Genomic DNA, 17,805 nt, shown 5'->3' with positions numbered 1-17,805 from the left:
GGCCTTAATGTTCAAAAAAGTGTACTTCTCCTTTAAGACCCACGAGTGAAAATATCGCACAGTGTATGCCCAGCTTAAGACCCACGAGTGAAAATATCGCACAGTGTATGCCCAGCTTAAGTATACCCCTGATGTCAGTGCGGCGGTGTGGAGTCGTGTACCTGTACGATGCGTGACTCCAGCTGCTCCACGGCCACCTGTTCCTTGGGCTGCACGGCGGCGCTCATCATCTGCCTCTTCATCACGCTGTACTTCTGCAGCGCACGCTGGTGCTCGTGCAGCACACCCTTCTCGTGACGCTCACACAGGTCCTGAGAGACGCACGAGACGAAATGATGATCGAAGACAATACAAATCTACAGCATTACAAATCAACCTTCTTGTGACGCTCACACAGGTCTTGAGACATGCAGGACAGAGACACAGTGATGACTAAAGACAATAAATCTCTGCAAGATTAGAAATCTACCTTCTCATGACGCTCACACAGCCCTAAGGCACGACAAAAGTGAAGAAAATAGCAATTACAATTTAGAATTTAAAACTAGAAAGGCACAGGCCTCTACCATTCCCTTCTTGTGGCACTCCCATAGGTCCTGAGACACAGCAAAACAACCATGATGACAATGAATATTTACAAGATTACAAATCTACCTTCTTGTGACGGTAGACAGAAATGACAATGACAATTTAAAACTACACAGGGTTCTGCCAGACCCTTCTAATGAATTTTGCACAGGTCCTGAAAGACGACAACAGGATGGACCAGGTTTTCTATGTATAAAGAACTTCCTTCCCCTGAATACTCAGCAACAACACCAGTAAAGACTAGAGGCCAGAGCAAATACAGCATCTCTGCCAAGACAACTCACAATAGTGAAGAGTGAAGTTTTCATCAAACAATTCCTTCCCTCCAGATGGGGATATGGCCAAACACTAAGCCAGATTCTGACTCATCCAGAAAAATGCCTCGTCTTAAATCATAACTTTAGAGTTGCTGGAAGAAGGTACAAAAAAAAAAAACAACAACTGCTGAAGGTGAAAACATGACCTCCTTGGCAGAGGTTATGTGGCCAAGCAAAACCGCCTTTAACACAAGAAGTGAAACAAAGTAAATCAGTAACTGAGGTAATGTGACTGGGCTTAAGTATTTAACACTGTGTTTATGTGTGTATATTATCCTCCCTGAATACTCCCTGCACTTTACAATGTAGTGCCTCAAATTCAGTTTATCACACACTTCTTTGCACAAAAATGACTTTTCACATTTCACATCTCAGTAGGAGCTAAGAAGCAACCAACTTCTTTTCCCTAAGCTACATACTTTTCACCATTACCACGGCTATATCTTCATTTATTCCTTTGGCAGGCCAACTAAAGGAATCTCCTCTCACCAACATTCCCCTGTAGCTTTGACACATGAACTTTCTAGCTTGGTCATGCCCTCTTGCAAAGATAATGTGAAATTCAATTGGATACAACCATCCGCTAACTGCAACACAACTTAATGCATTTAATAGCCATCACTACATCATTACAGTAATGACTACCCAGGTAGCAAAGTTTATCTGGCCCATTGTTGGCCCGATCCTTTTTTCGCGAGTGCTGACAGTCGGCCCAATTCTGGCTTTGTCAATAATGGCCCTATTACCGTATGCCGACAGTGTCGGCTCAGTGTTGGCTCAGTTACTGCATGAGACTGACAGTTATTTTCAGTGTCGGCTGAGTGTTGGCTCGGTTACTGCATGAAGTGACAGTTATTTTCAGTGTTCTATGAAGTATTGGCACGGTAACCAGTGTTCCAGCCGAGCCGACACTCAGCCGACAGTACCGACATTCTGCCAAGATCGGGCCGACTGTTCTTGCTACCTGGGTACTATAACGCTTCAAGCACCATTTCAGCTTTTTACATTTACATGTTTTCCTTCTTTCTACTTTAATTAATATTCAGAGAGGTAGTGTACCTGAAAGGAGCAAATGTAAATGATTTAAATTGGCTTTTCTACAACGTCTTCCCACATTATGCACTTCCCAGGTGCAGACCTCTCTAAATGAGGATATCCTTGGGGTGAGATTTTGAGATTATGGAGGTAAAAACTCCTGGGTAATAATGTGTGTGTGCTAAAAAAAAACAAGGTAATTAACCCGACTCCAGCAAGCAGATGGGGCAGAATTAATAAGTGTGATGTGCTCAGCTCAGTGCATCAACGGATTGGAGCATGGCAGGCAGAGTTTCAACATCAGCAGCATTGCACAATCATAACAAGGCACAGAAATGAACCCTCCACAGTGACTTGTGAGAAGAAGAAGAAGAAAAAACTTCAGTTAAGCTTTGTCATGCTGACTTGCCTTGTATGACTGAAGCAAGTCCAAAAAGAGATTCAATTTTTCCACCACGTCATCCTCTTCTCTTCTTCCCTTTATTTGAAAAAAAAGAAAAAAAGAAAATGAAATGAGATGGAAGGTATGGGAGCAGATAGAAAAAAGTCATTTTGGTTTAGAATACTTTTAAATATTTCCACTGGGTACTTCCTCTGTGGGAGCTCTGCTTTTTACCTGCTGCATGGCTTTGTCAGCAAGCAAGCCAAACTCCACTGACAGGCCTTTGATAGACTGTCTGAGGGATCCCCACGTGCTTTGTGACGACGCGAGGGGAGGCAGAGGAGCGCTGTCTGTGCCCAAAGTACTAAAACAGAAAAGCAAACTACTCGTTGGAATCTACAGGATGATTGATCGGACATGAGGCAGAGAAAACACATTTCTGGAGATACAGAAGCATTACGAAAAGTCCACAACAATCATGAACAAGGCATTTCATCTGTCGCTCTGCTGAGATTTAGTAGCACGCTACCTCATTTTTCTTAAACTCTCTCTGATGTCCAAAAGCAACAAAAAAAAAAACTGCTGGGGAGAAACATGCATCGTCGTCAATGTGGAACAGTTCCAAAAGAAAGTCAATTTCAATGGCAAAGTCTTAAAAAAATATATATCTGAAAAGTAGGTTAACAACTTTTTCATAACAGCAGATGCTTACAGACAGAGGCTACAGGGGCTTTAAAACATCCCATGATGACTAGCAGGGCTTGACATTAACTTTTTCACCCACTGGCCACTGTGGCTAGTGGTTTTCCCAAGTCACTAGCCATTCAGGTATTCCACTAGCCACTGATTTTCTATCGTTTTTTTTGTACATCTAACCTCAGAAGATGAGGTGCTAAAGCAAGATGAGTGTACACCTTTCTACATGGAAGTATATCAAGCAATTTATACACAATGGGCAGCAGCATAAAGGCTAAAACAGCAGCATAAAGGCTATGATGCGTATGTTACCAAGGAATATAAACTGCCAGCCAAATTGGCTAGTGACACTGAAAGTACTACTAGCCACAGCCAAGTTTCACCAGCATTTGGCCGGTTGGCTAGTGCCAGTGTCAAGCCCTGGTGACTAGTGTTCATACGTTTCATAGTAGACTGAAAGCGGAGGAGTTTGCTGGGTACCTGAGCTCTTTCCCAAACATCAGGAGATCCGTGGCGTTCTCCTTGGAGCGTGCCGCCATGGTCTCCGCTCTGTCCCGCAGCTTCTGGAAGCTACTGTGGATATTTCTGATCAGCTGCCTGCTGGAAGCAAACTGGGCCTGGATATCAGCTGGAAGATATTCCTACAGTATGACACAAACAAAGGACAATTACACCACATGACTGCTGAATGACTTTGCATGCCACTGGCTAAAAATGTGTCTCGTTTTCGAAAAAAGGCATTCTGTAATTTGGGATGGAAATGAAATACAAACCTTTGCTTCAGTTGAAAGCCGGCATGTTATGAATTCGTCTCCCATTTTCTTGTAGGAATCACGTAGTCTGGTTTGAACATCCTGGAAGCAAAAGGAGGAGAACAGTTAAGACAGTTCCTTACCTTGGGTCACCTCACTTGCACGCCACGGCAACAGTGTAAAAGCCAGTATTCCCACATTACAAAACAGTGTTTCCCACAGAATATTTGTTAGTCAAGGTGAGTGGAGGGTTATCCGGTATCAAAGATGAGACAATCATTATCGGAAAGGCTATATTGTGCAGTTTCAAATGAAACACTGAATCATTATATATTTTTGTCTAAAGCAACGTTAGAAATGACATTAACAATTTTCATCTCTCCAGGGGGGACCTAGTGAAGGTTTTAGGTAGAGGTGCTCCGATCACCATTTTTTGGGTCCGATCACCGATACCGATCACCAAAAATCTTTATCTGCCGATTACCGATCATTGCCGATCACAAAAATGATTTCCTATTTTTTTTAATAGCCTATTAATTATCCTTATTGAATACCATTTCTGCCCATAAACCAATCAATCTTAATTTGCACATGTCTATTATTAGGCTATTATAATTATTATTATTATTATTAGTATTATTATTATTAGTATTATTATTATTATTATTATTATCTTTCAGACTAGTGTTGGTAATACAGTCTACAGTATTAATCAATGTATAAGTTATTGCATAGAATAACTAAACTATTTAAGATTGAATTGAAACTGAAACATTACATCAAATAGTCTTCCACATACGAGAAAAAAACAACCTGTCGCTTTAAATGAGCAGCCTCGTGAGGAGAGCCCCTCCCCTCTCTGTCACCGTCCACAGTTGCAGTGCTCCACTACCGTTCTGAATCTCTCTCTCAAGTTTTAACCACATCTGTCGCCGTTTGGTGTTTCAGCGACTATCAAACTAATCGACTGACTGCCAATTACAACTTTGAAAACAATAATTGACATGTTTGTGCAGACAACGTGAAGTTGTCGCGTGCTGACCAAGGCAACTACACAGGTTATAACGTAACATGGCTCACTGGGGTAAGGGGATGGAGACTCCCAACTGAGATCGCTCCCGGACGTGCGGTCCCAGGTGTTTCTATCACTCCCGGACGTGCGGTCCCACCCGATTATATTTCATGTATTATCATATACTGCCACATACAAGCAATTTAGGGTTAGGGTTAGGGTTAGGTTTAGGGTTAAGGTTAGGGTTAGGGTTAGAAACAAAAAACTAACATCAACAACATAACTAGCTCCGTCATATGGCGGTGGTACCGATAGTCTGGCTAGTGGGAGCGAGATGAAATGGGAGCGTCCTGGGTTGGGAGCGTCAATCAGGGAATCCTCACTGGCGAGTACTCAATCGCAAATTACATTGTCACTCAGGTAAACGGCGCATGGATCGGAAAATCAGATCATTGTTGATGCAGATATGGTTATGAATGGTGGAAATGAAGGGGGGAATGGCGAAAAGTTATAGACAAGCAAAGATGCCTTCTTTTGGTGCAGTTGCAGCTGTGCAGAGCCAGCGCCTACATGCAGCGCCAGGTGTAAAGGCAAATGGTTGCGTGAGGAATTTAATATCTCTCGATCGGTTTTTTGATCGGCATGTTTTTCCGATCACCGATCAGGCCCTTTTTGGCCATTATCGGCCGGTCATGATCGGCAGCCGAGCAATCGGAGCACCTCTAGTTTTAGGAGTTTGTTGTCATGGTGGCGCCTGGGAGAAACACTGCATAAGCTGCCTTCATATCTTCTTCAAAATACCTCAACCTGGTTAAACCTTAAGGGAGAGGCCCACATTTTAGGGGTGTAAGTCACAGCCTTCATGACGATATGATACGATAATGATTTCTTTAATCAGGGATTCGATTTTTTTTCGATATTTAATAATTCCCCACGATACGATGCGATTCGGTTCGATTCGATTTTTTCCAATTACTTTTCCACTACTATTGTGTTATGGAGCTAGGGCATTGCACAGGGGCCAGCGATTCGATTCTTTTCGATTCTTAAGACTGTCCCACGATACGATGCGATTCGATCAAATCGCCGGCCAATACTTCCGATACATCGATACATTTCGATTATTATTTGATTTACATCCCTTCTCCTTGCTGTAAAATTCAACAACATTATACTACTTTTGAATGACCTTTAGCTGCATGATGAGTCAGTTTACCACTTACAGAGTTGGGCCAATGCACATACCCATACCCATACATATACGTAGTTTGGACAAGGACATTGACAATAATGAACAATTCATTTTGTTTGCTTGCTTGAATTTTAAAAAAAGCAAGTGGTTCAGATACTGTCCAAAGACTGCCAAAACATCTCACATGGTTGAATCTCTTTGTTGTTGATTACTTTGCAAAGATGCATGACAACATTGTTTCCGTCTCATTGTTGAGACTCCTTCCGCTAATGAAAAATATACCAGCCTGTACAACCACATCAAGACAGTGTTTTTGTATTTTCTCATCATTTTCAGAGTATATAGAATTATGTGTATGAGTATTGCAACTATGCTGCTCATTGCAACTGTGCTGCCTATTCCCAAATTTGATATTTTCATGAGTATTACTAAGTAATAAATCAATATTATTGGTTAGTGTGACAAAAGTGCAGAACGCTTTGCGGCTAAAAATGTCTATTACTGGAAATGCAAAATGGCGGACATGGAGAAGATCTACCTCTTCATATATGAAAAGTGCAATTTTCCCTGTCATCATAATGAACACTTAGAATTGATGATGGTCTTGGTAAGTATTCATGAAAAAGGTACATTTGGGAATGAGCAGCATGGATTCTGGAATAAACTACTATTAATATTACATCCTCTACATTTAATGAAATCTCACTTTGTTGTGAACGAGATAGCAAACTCGCACATCCTCTTAGTTTCAAGAAATGGTATGAAACACACATAGTGGGGTCGTGGGCCTATGCAATTTTTCTCAGTCATTTCAAATTGGTGTTAAAGTTTGGTTTTCACTTCCAAGTTGAAGTTTAGGGTCTATAGAACAATTTGGGTTCGAGTGTCAAACACACAGATAACAAAATGGCCTGCGGGGGGCGCTCTAAAATATATAAACTGCTATAACTTTTGATTAGTTTAACCAAATTTAACATATGAGGTATGCATGGACTCAGCATTAAGAGGAGGAGCTGGTGAGCCAAGTATTTGGTAACCAGATTAAAGACACACTATGTAATAAACACACTTTTAGCCCATGGACAGCAAAATTCAGGTTTTTTAAGATAAAGGGTGGAAATGCCCTCCAAGTTGCAATGAAACATCATTTAATGTTACAAGTTATTGTAAATAAAGCCTGGGATATCATTCAACTTGATTTGTTCAGAATATCCCTGAAGCACAAAGACACCTGGGATACCTATACGCAAATATGGCTGCACAAAGCCTATGTGATATTTAGGACCCAACTTGCAACTTTGAGTTTATAAATTTAGGATCATGAGTATCAACTTTTTTTTTTCAATCAAGTCATAGGGCCTATTCTATTCACACATAAAATCACAAAAAATGTTATATCTGGAAGAAAATAAATCAATAATAATAATAATAATAATAATATGACTGCATTTCCGGAGAGACAATGCTATTAGTATGCTTGCGGCTTATGCACACACACACACACACACACACACACAGAGCTGTTGTATACACACACAGAGCCCAAAAACACCCCCAGTATTTTAAACCCCCCTTCTCCCACACACCTTGCTGAGGGAGTCATGGTGGTGGGGTAACCCCCCAGTTCCCCAGCAGGAGAGAGGAACATTTATTCCAGTTAATCCGTGCTGATGTAGCCTTTGAAAAAGTGTCCAGACAAGACAGCAGCCCCACAATATCATTATTCCTCACTACTCACTATCATTATCATTCCTCATTCCTACTACTAATGTCATCAGCATAGGCGGTCAATTTGCAAAGAGATCTGAGGTCTGAGTATGTGAGTGTCTGTGTGTGTGTGTGTGTGTGTGTGTGTGTGTGTGTGTTTGTCTGTCTGTGCGAGAGAGAGAGAGAGAGAGAGAGGTGTGTGTGTGTGTGTTTGTGAGTGTGTGTGTGTTTGTGTGTGCGAGAGAGAGCGAGAGAGGTGTGTGTGTGTGCAGATGCTTCAGGTGCCTTTCAGCAATGGGTGGGTAGGGAGAAGTAAGGGTGGGATTCGAACCTGCAACCCTCTGACGGACCAACACCCTACCCAGTAGGCCACTGCCACTTACTGTATAGAGTGGCCACAGCAGCATATTAGGCCACGGTTGCCCAGGTCTCAGCAGAGGTCTAAAGTTCTACAAGGCTGCATGTGTGTGTGTGTGTGTGTGTGTGTGTGTGTGTGTGTGTGTGTGTGTGTGTGTGTGTGTGTGTGTGTGTGTGTGTGTGTGTGTGTGTGTGTGTGTGTGTGTGTGTGTGTGTGTGTGTGTGTGTGTGTGTGTATGAATGAAGATTCTAAAGGTGACAGTTTGGCAGTCAATAGCTGAGTACCGGTAATATGTGCAGCCTTGTTTTTACGCTGTCATATCTCCAAAAGTTTTGCAAGTTGTCAGATGATATTGACACACAAATGGCACAACCCTGCTCTTCATGTCAAAGCTGAGATCACATTTATAGGCCAAGTGGTTCAGTCAAAAAATTGACATATTCAGGCCTATGCGCTGAGCTGATCACACATGTTTTTTCTAAGTGAATGGGGTCGCATCATAGGGATTTAAACCTGCTCTCTCTGAATTTCTTTTAAGAGTTTGCTTATGATCTTCACACAGTTTGTATTCAGAGCCAAGACCTCTCTGACAATGCCTTTACCTAGTTGATACCTAGTCAAAAAGTGCACATGCAATTTCCAAGACTGACCACTGACTGTTTTTGTATCTGTTCTCTGTCATAGTTATTGTAGAGTGGAGTATTGGAATAAATGTTAGCCCTATGGTCTTTTATTTGTTTTTTGAATGCAGGAAAAAATGATGTTCCCCATAGTATTCATCATCATCTTCATTATTATTATTATTATTATTATTATTATTATTATTATTATTATTATTACTGATTTACTTTCTTCCAGATATGAAGTTTTTAAGTTGTGAATAAAATGATGGCTTGATTGAAAAAAAGCTGGTTCTCATGATCCTAAATTCATAAACTCAAAGTTGCAAGTTGGGTGCTAAATATCACATAGGCTTTATGCAGCCATATTTGTGTATAGGTATCCTAAGTATCTGTGTGCTTCAGGGATATTCTGAACAAATCAAGTTAAGTAATAACCCAGGCTTTATTTACAATAACTTGTAACAATAAATTATGTTTCATTGCAACTTTGAGGGCATTTCCACCCTTTATCTTAAAAAAGCCCGGATTTAGCTGTCCATTGGCTAAAAGTCTGTTTATTACATAGTGTGTTTTTAATCTGGCAACCAAATACTTAGCTCACGTGTTTCTCATCTTCATGCTGAATCCATACATACCTCATATGTTAAATTTGGTTTAACTAATCAAAAGTTATAGCAGTTTATATATTTTAGAGCGCCCCCCGCAGGCCATTTTGTTATCTGTGTGTTTGACACTCGAACTCAAATTGTTCTATAGACCCTAAACTTCAACTTGGAAGTGAAAACCAAACTTAAACACCAATTTGAAATGACTGAGCCTAATACCACTCCACTATAAACAAACACAGACATTCGCCAACACACACACACACACACACACGCACATACACACGTTGAATGTCACAAACACACAACAATACACACACACGCTCACCGAACCGTTGAATGTCAGGAAAGTCTTCAGGAGCTCATCATCGGCGAAGAACGGGTGTCGCGCCACCAGGTTGATAAAGCGCGCCAGGGCACGCCGCCTACCCTCGATGAACTCCTGCTCCGACGTCGAGGTCAACACTAGCCAAAACAGAAGCAGTTTTGTTTCTTAAAATTATGGTCAGACTTAGCTCCAGTTGTGACTGTTGATAAGGTCTGCCAAAGTTAACTTCACCAGCAGTGTGCCTTGGAATCTTTGGCAGACCTTATCAACAGTCACAACTGGAGCTAAGTCTGACCATAATTTTAAGAAACTTTATTTCCTTGAGCCAAAGAGCACCTGCTAAAGAGAAAAAAATGAAGCAGCACTCCTCCATGATCAACATTCCCTAGCGAACAGTTGATTTTTTTTAGCATAGAAGCAGTTTTGTTTTCAATCTCTATTCAAATTGGCGGACAGCACAGATCAGATTGGGTGCTCCGTTAAAAGCAGCACACAGAGTATCCAACAGCTGCAGAATTATAATCTTGTGTCCGCTCTCCTCCTCTTTCTGTACAGGGATCCATAAAAAGCTATGGCCACAACCAGAATAGGTTTCACATATGTCAAAAAGTGAACATTAAGAGCCTATAATCTGTGGGTGCGATTGATTACTATGTCGATGCTGGCTGCTTTTTTCCACCCCTTTTTGTTTTTTTTTCCCCCTCTTATTTTGACGGGGGTGGTGAGGACATACCTCCTTTGAGCATCCTCTTGGGTGGCAGGGCAGGCACCATCCTGTAGGCGAACCTCTGCAGCATGAGCTCGTGGAAGACGTCAAAGTCGCTGTAGCGCCGGTACACTGAGATTTTGAAGCGCTGAAACGGTTACAAACCAGCCGTCACACACCCCGAACCACGTTTTTTGTCAACATTGCACTTGGCTGTGGTCTGAGTGCAGTGTGGAAAAGGCAGTGCACACAGACAGACACACACACGCACGCACACACGCGCACACACACACACACACGGCTGCCAGGCCAAGCATTAGGCCTCAGCCCTTTGACTCCATGCTCAGCAGTGCAGCTAACACAGAGATATGAAGTAACAAAATGTATGTTTTTGTTAGGGCTCAGAGATCCCGCTAGGCTGTGCCTGCCTGCCTGCATCTGCTCCAAATTCCTAGAGTACATATTTCATGTGGGTCATTGCTTCCCTCTTTCAGGCCAGTCTGGGACATTTCAAAAAGCACTGTGGAGAGCAGAATTTCCCCAAAACTCTAGGGACTTTCTGACTGACACAAGGACAGGCTGGCAACCAGAGTGAATCCGACTGTATGCAGTTTCACAACCGCTTAAGGCCGCCACCTTCCATTGCAGAAACACAATGTTTACGTCAAGCATACCCAATTCACAGAACCCTTGCTGCACATCATGAATTGTTTATGCATAGCCTACATTATGTGTACGTGTAGTAGAGATGTGTTTACATATAGTACATGCAAATACATACACACTCTCAAGAGACATAAATACACTACAAAAGCACTCAAAGACCACATACAAACGTCGAGCAAAAGGAAATGAATTCATTTTTAGTTAGGTCTATTTTGACAATGGAGTTCTCCATGTGGATTGGACCAAACTTGTAAATACAGACAAACCGTCAACATTTTGAGCGATGAATTCATGTTTATTCGAACTATTTTGCTACAAAACACCTGACAAATAAATACAAACATATAAAACAAGCAATATAAAAGCATAACATCCTTGGCAGAGGAAATCAAAACATACTTACAAAATAAATAAAACAGATACAAAAACTATTGTCATTGCTCTTACCTGGCTGGTGACCTGGTACTCCACATGTTTCAGGAAGAGGCCCTTCTTCTCGGGAATACTCTCTATCGTGATGGTGTCCCTTCCTAAGAGCTTGGTCAGTGTCTGCGAAACAGTCAAGGGGTCTTCCTGAGCGGGCTGCATTTTCAGCGATTGCAGGCCCTTGGGATCGCCCAGTTGGGGTTTGGGGAACTCTGCCATGCAAAAGATGACAATGAGTCAGTTATAAACCTTTATTGAAATATAGCATTTTGTTTGCGCTGACAAGTTTTCACTTTGAGATTGGGTCACGTCTCACGCAGAGACAATTCTAAATTTTATGGGTTGAAGTTTTGCATACATCCACTTCATGTTATCAATAGCTGCAGGTGTAACTGAACTTCTTCTTAGAGCTTGAAGATGTAATGTAACCGAAAGGCCAAACGTCTTCAATCTCCAAGTTAAGCTCAGCTCTTTTAATATCTAATGAAAGACTTACATTTATAAAATCACTTTTGATGAGAATAAAAGAAGACTCTCATTATTCCTTTACTTAGCAAGAGCTCTATTGAGATTGCTGTGTGAATTAGGGTCAAGGGCCCTAACATGTGCGTAAAACCAAAGTGCAGTGGCAGTGCACACTTAACAACAGTGCATCCCAGGCCATATAATGTCACATGGTACAAAACAATAGACAACTAACGCGTGAGGTGACACAGTAGTTAAACAAGTAGAGCTCACAAAGACAGGGCCCTCGAAATTCCAATTACAAACACATCTTCATATCCTTTAAAATGTTTAAAGGACTCAAAAGGAATGCTAACACACTACTAAAATCCAGCCTATTAGACTAAGAAAACCGTTAATAAATAACTGTTGGCTACACAGGCTAAATTTAGAAAGAAAATGGTGAAGTCAGAATGACACGTGAAATATGATTTACGGGAATCCAGAGAGAGAGAGAGAGAGAGAGAGAGAGAGAGAGAGAAGCCACAACAATTTCCAAGTGCAGACCACTACCATGTTGCCTGCACCTGTAACAACAAGAACTTGAATAATCACACATGTTCAGAAATAGACCTTTTGGGCATATGCCTTTGAATATGTGAGCCTCTTACGGTGGGACAAAACTGGGACAGCGAAGAGGGAGATGCTCTGACTTGTAACTCAATCTTAAATACCTCACCATGTCCAGTTAGAACAATATTGTTTCAAGGAGGCGTCACTTACAGTTCAGATTAGCAGTCGTCCTTGGTTACAGGAGGATTTGGAATTCACTTTTTGTTCATTTTTGTTTCTGTGAAATACTTCACAAGGCTACACCCAGGCAAAAAGTCTGACCTGGCAGATTTTTTTGTACGGAAAAGGGAAAGTACGAGAGGTCAAACAGCATGTAAAAGGACCTCCTAAGGAATCTATTCCTCAGTGTTGACAAATAAGGCATGTAACGGTTAGTGGACATAAAAGAAGTCATTAAAGAATACCTGGAAGTTCATGCCTTTATACTCTACAACCTTGGTCACACATTCACTGACCAACATCATAAACAAGGCCACATGCAAAAGAAGCCATAATATGACAATAGGAAGAGTTGTTAAATTACCTTGAATACAATTCTCCAACAGCTTAGGGCTGGGCTGTTTTCCTTGTTGAGCTAGGGCGATCAATGCCAGGCCTTTATACAGTGATAACTTACTCAGGAAACCGTCATTATTTTCCACATGATCTGCAATCTGGAAAGTAAAACATGAACAGAAATCGACATTTAAACATTGTCAAAATGTCTGGATTGTATTGTCTTTGCATACACTTTTCCTTGACAAATGATATTGTTTAGCCTCTAATGTATTTACTTGAACTTGGCCCAACACACTATACAGTTGGTTCAGACTGACAGGAGAAATTATATATTTCACAACTCTCACAAAAGAGGTACCTGAAAGTGTCATTCATGTTCTGATTCAGTTCATCTCAGTATCAAAACCTTTAATGTACAGTACATTCAATGACAGATACTTCAGGTCATGGAAATCCTATGGGAAAATTGATTGATGTAGAAATTAACATTTGATATGTTCTGCTGTAATTACATTTACTTCAGAATTGTTTCACACTCCCAAATGTGAAGGCTGTAACATAGGGTAGGGTGAGCAGTCCAAATATTTAGGCGCTAGTTAAAATTTCACTGGCAACTGGCACATGTGTGTAATACATACATACAGAATTTAGCATCAAGTGGTCACCTCGTTTATGACGCTGACAGTCCACACGAAACCAGGATGTGGTTCATCTCTTGAAGAAAGAAGATTTTATGCCTCTGTTTTATGTTTGATAGCTTAAACGTAGGCCTTTTTCTCACAACTACTATTGTTGTTGTGGTGGTTGTTACTTTTTCTTTTAAACACTTTTTCTTTAAAATATAACATAATAATGCACTACACAACGGAACTTCAAACGTTTTTAACGGTTCTTGTTAAACCTCCTTGGAGCAAATCCAAAACACACTTCCTTAATGTAATCCCACACACTGCTATTTTAGGAAATTGGTAAACTATGAAACATTACAAGTTAAGCCACAAGCTGAACAAAATACCACTCAAACCTACAATTGCACTCATGAATGGAAAACGTTGCAGCCTGTGTGCAACACTACTGGTTATCAAGAGGAAGCACCCATACTTTCATAAGAGCTTGTTAAAAGGGAATTGTGAGACAGAAGAAAAAAAACGGTGGTTCAGTGCCAAGGACAAAGTCGCATGTGACTTGCCTATTGTTGTCATTTTACCGAGGTTCAACAAGACAGGCCCGTGCAATGCAACACCCGGGAGCTACCTCTCTTTAACAGGTTTCAGAGCCAAGAAATAGCGCCCGTGCCCTCTAATCTACTACACATTTCCCTTTTGACTTCCTTGGCAAAATACTTGGGGCACATTGCACTGTCCATATTAGCGTTTTTTTTTTTTGAATTCTGGTCCCATGAAGGGAAAAAAGACATCCTGTTATACACTATGTAAAACTTTGACTACTCTAGAAGTGAAATTCCAGCGCCAATACTAGTGAATTATACAAATGCAGAGTTAGCTGGTCATGATGTAAACCAGTGATTCTCAAAGTGTGCTCCAGGGACCACAGGTGGTCCACGACAGAGCTCAGGTGGTCCGCGAGGGGATTTCTACTTTTCCAAGAAGGGCTATATGCTATATTTGTAACATCATAACAAATCTTAACATAGCAGAACTCTTTTTTCACCACAATAAGACAGGCTTGCAATGTGAATAAAAAGTAAATGATCTGCATTGAGCTTAGCACTGTCAAATTAGCATCCGTCAACTGTCAATTCACGTGATAGGTGGTCCCTGAACATTTTTTTGGTGACAAAGTGGTCCTCGGCCTGAAAAAGTTTGAGTAACACTGATGTAAACCACTGAGGCCTGAGACTAGCGGGACTGGCTGGGTGGGACATGGCACTGACGTCTGTAGTCATGCCTCACTGATCAGTTGATCCCTAAGGTCAGCACATCAAATCAACTGGTAACATGTTGAAATCCATTTACCATAACAAGATGGAAGCCTGACAAATAAACCAGCCCCTCCTAATTCATGTCATTTTTGTACAGAATTATACATCTGACTCAGGGCCGCATAAATATGGTATGGGGCCCCTCGGCTATGTGTTGCTGTAGGTCCCGCCAGAAATCAAATGCAATAATAAAATTGGGTAAACGGCACCATAATTCAGACCCAGGAATGAGTAACAAGATTGAAAATTCAGACTCAACCGCAGACTAATTTTTCAATTCTGCATCTCGTCACAATTTTACAATTATTGATCCAGAGAAGCGACTTCAGTGAAGTCTACACATGACAAGGAAGTAAATGTGCCACACGTGTCCAAATACAGCACATCCAGATCCTCTTATGAAATGTAGGGTAGCTGAGAAGCATAGTTTAACACGTTACCAGCTGGCTTGATGTGCTGACATCATAGTTGAGTTCAACTTAAGCACTGAAGTCTGACTATACTCCAGTAGTAGGCCTACAACAATACAGGATCGTTTACATCATCTACAAATACTGAGTCTATGAGCACTTCATTGAAACCCTGTGCCTACAGATAGGGTTTTGTTGTGTGAATCAGGTGATAAATAAGCTGTGGGTGAAGAACCATCCAAAGAAAGTAGGTTACGGCATCAGTGAGCATGCATGGGTGTGGGGTCAGCTGTATGTTCCCACGGCCCATTGGTCCCACAGCTCAATGGTGCCACAGCTTACTCCTGCTGCTCCATGTTCCCACATTTGTAGGCTAAGAAATTATTCAAATATAGGCCCTGTGTTCCACAACGTCATGTTCCCACATTTCCGAGTAAAAGAACATGCCTTTCTACCCGCCATGGAACATAGGGCCTAAATTTGAATAAAGTCTTCGAAAGGTGGGAACGTGGAGCAGCAGCTATTATGTTGTGGGACCAATGGGCCTAAAAAATAATGTCAATAGACCAATGGGCTGTGGGAACATAGACCCGCTCCCCATGGATGGGGGGTCTGCTGCTGCTGGCTCTCACCTGCGACTGCACCGCACTGGGGAGGTCTGTCCTGCTAAGGAGCCGCTGAAACACCTGCACCTGCACTCGCTCGTCCGCACGCCCGCTAATGGCCTGATACACCTCCCTGTAGTACGGCGGCACTGACCCTGAGGTTGGGAGAACAGCAAGCATCATGTCTCATGTCTTGATTTGACATCATGTCACAGCAAGGACAGATGCACTGTTTGTGCCTGTTGCTGTGCAAAAGACGGAGAAGGTGGTCTGCACACCTTGAAAAGTCCTTCTGTACAGGAGCCTGTGAAATGATCTCGTTCTATTCCGGGTGTCTTGCTGCATTTGTCATAGTATTGTAAGATATTTGAACTGTGTGTGTGTGTGTGTGTGTGTGTGTGTGTGTGTGTGTGTGTGTGTGTGTGTGTGTGTGTGTGTGTGTGTGTGCGCGTGCGTCCGTGTGTGTGTGTGCGTGCATGCGTGCGTGGCTAAGCTGTCCGATGTCCGAAGGTGCATGTCTATTTCATCACAAGGACTACTACATGCATTTGGTATGGAAATGAATTCCTTATGTACCCCACTTCTGAAGAAGTGGGCCTATAGGTGCCAAAATACAACGACTACAACAAATAAGGCTGCAAAGAAACAGTTTATTTGTAAGCCTTCAGCACAACTACAAAACAGACCTGAACAAAACCTCAAGTAGCCCCTTTCAGAAACAGGAAACACTATGTTTTCTTCAGTGTCAGCAAAGCACATCCCTAACATGAGGCCTGTGCGTGGCCGCTCATGATAGACAACAAACCAGCACCAATCAGGGTTCGACTGCTTTGCCTCCAATTCCAGTAAAATCATCACATCATTCCTCTTTCCCTAAAGAACATGGCGCACCAGATCACAGATCTCCTGTTACACTGAATGACAATCGAGTTTCCTAAACTTAATCCAACAGTGGTCGAAACAGCTAGGCTAATACCGCATTAACTGCTGATTGTGCTGAGGTGCGTAAAAACTGAAGTCATGCCTGTTACGCAACAGTGTCTTCTTTGCCGACTGTTTTCATTGAGACTATGGAAGCCTTTGAACCCCTTATAAGGTACAATGCTATAGTTGCAATGTGGTTTGTGACAAATCCTGCCAAGAAGACTGACATGTTTGTAGAAATCCATAACATGCCCCTTGGAGAGTCGACATTCTAGCAGAATAACGAATTCCATGGTTCACAGTGAAAGTCCTCAGTGTTCTCTAGCGTGGCTTAATTGGTATGCATTACTAGTTCTGAACGTCGCTGTTGCTTCTCACACAAACAGTTTGGCAATACTTTTATCTTCAATACAAACAGACATACCACACTGGCGAGGCTGCGTAATATCTATTGGCTAAAATTAACTGACATCCAATGACATAATACATGATACAACACAAGCTGCTGCAAAAACAGGTGAAACCTGTGGAGCCGCTTCATCGCAAGATTCAACCAGAGTTTAACATTCAGTCGATCAGGCCGTACATTAACAATGTCCACATCGCATTCACTATCACTCCAACCGAAATTCCACCATCTGTTTCTGATTGACAGCTACTGTACTCGCGTGTGAGACTATGGAACGAACTACCTGCTGTTTCCCATGTGATCGTTATATCAAACCAGGAAAAAAACTACAGGCTTTCTTAATCAATAACAGTTTACGAACACCATCTGATGCAACCACAACGTTTAAAGGGGAAAATAACATTCGAATGGGTAACTTCAACATTACCTTCATTTAACTCTCCTTCCATAGTTCAGATTGTCATGTGAGTACGACAGCACCTCCATGTGATTTCCTGAAGAAAATAAAAAGGAATTTCCCATTCGGCGAAGTTGTAGCGCAAAGACA

At 41.8% G+C, this 17,805-nt stretch overlaps 1 protein-coding gene across 3 annotated transcripts in view; it reads right to left on the bottom strand.

Moving 5' to 3' along the window:
- The window catches only part of snx8a (sorting nexin 8a), a 35,464-nt gene extending 17,659 nt beyond the window's left edge, over positions 1–17,805 (bottom strand). The window contains exons 1-11 of one of the 3 annotated variants that reach the window (XM_063185347.1): positions 17,686–17,805; positions 15,953–16,080; positions 12,994–13,123; positions 11,415–11,605; positions 10,329–10,449; positions 9,596–9,732; positions 3,792–3,872; positions 3,499–3,659; positions 2,557–2,686; positions 2,350–2,418; positions 162–311 (exon numbers count right to left, since the gene is read on the bottom strand). In XM_063185347.1, coding sequence (XP_063041417.1) covers positions 162–311; positions 2,350–2,418; positions 2,557–2,686; positions 3,499–3,659; positions 3,792–3,872; positions 9,596–9,732; positions 10,329–10,449; positions 11,415–11,605; positions 12,994–13,123; positions 15,953–16,080; positions 17,686–17,707 — 1,320 coding nt within the window. In that variant the 5' untranslated portion in view covers positions 17,708–17,805. Of the gene's footprint in view, positions 1–161; positions 312–2,349; positions 2,419–2,556; positions 2,687–3,498; positions 3,660–3,791; positions 3,873–9,595; positions 9,733–10,328; positions 10,450–11,414; positions 11,606–12,993; positions 13,124–15,952; positions 16,315–17,685 lie in introns of those variants that run through there. The other 2 variants (XM_063185357.1, XM_063185338.1) reach the window with 2 other exon arrangements.

Source organism: Engraulis encrasicolus, chromosome 2 (assembly GCF_034702125.1).
Source record: "Engraulis encrasicolus isolate BLACKSEA-1 chromosome 2, IST_EnEncr_1.0, whole genome shotgun sequence".
Taxonomy (NCBI): domain Eukaryota; kingdom Metazoa; phylum Chordata; class Actinopteri; order Clupeiformes; family Engraulidae; genus Engraulis; species Engraulis encrasicolus.
Note: the sequence above shows the minus strand (reverse complement) of the source record. Positions and strands in the feature narration are given on the sequence as shown.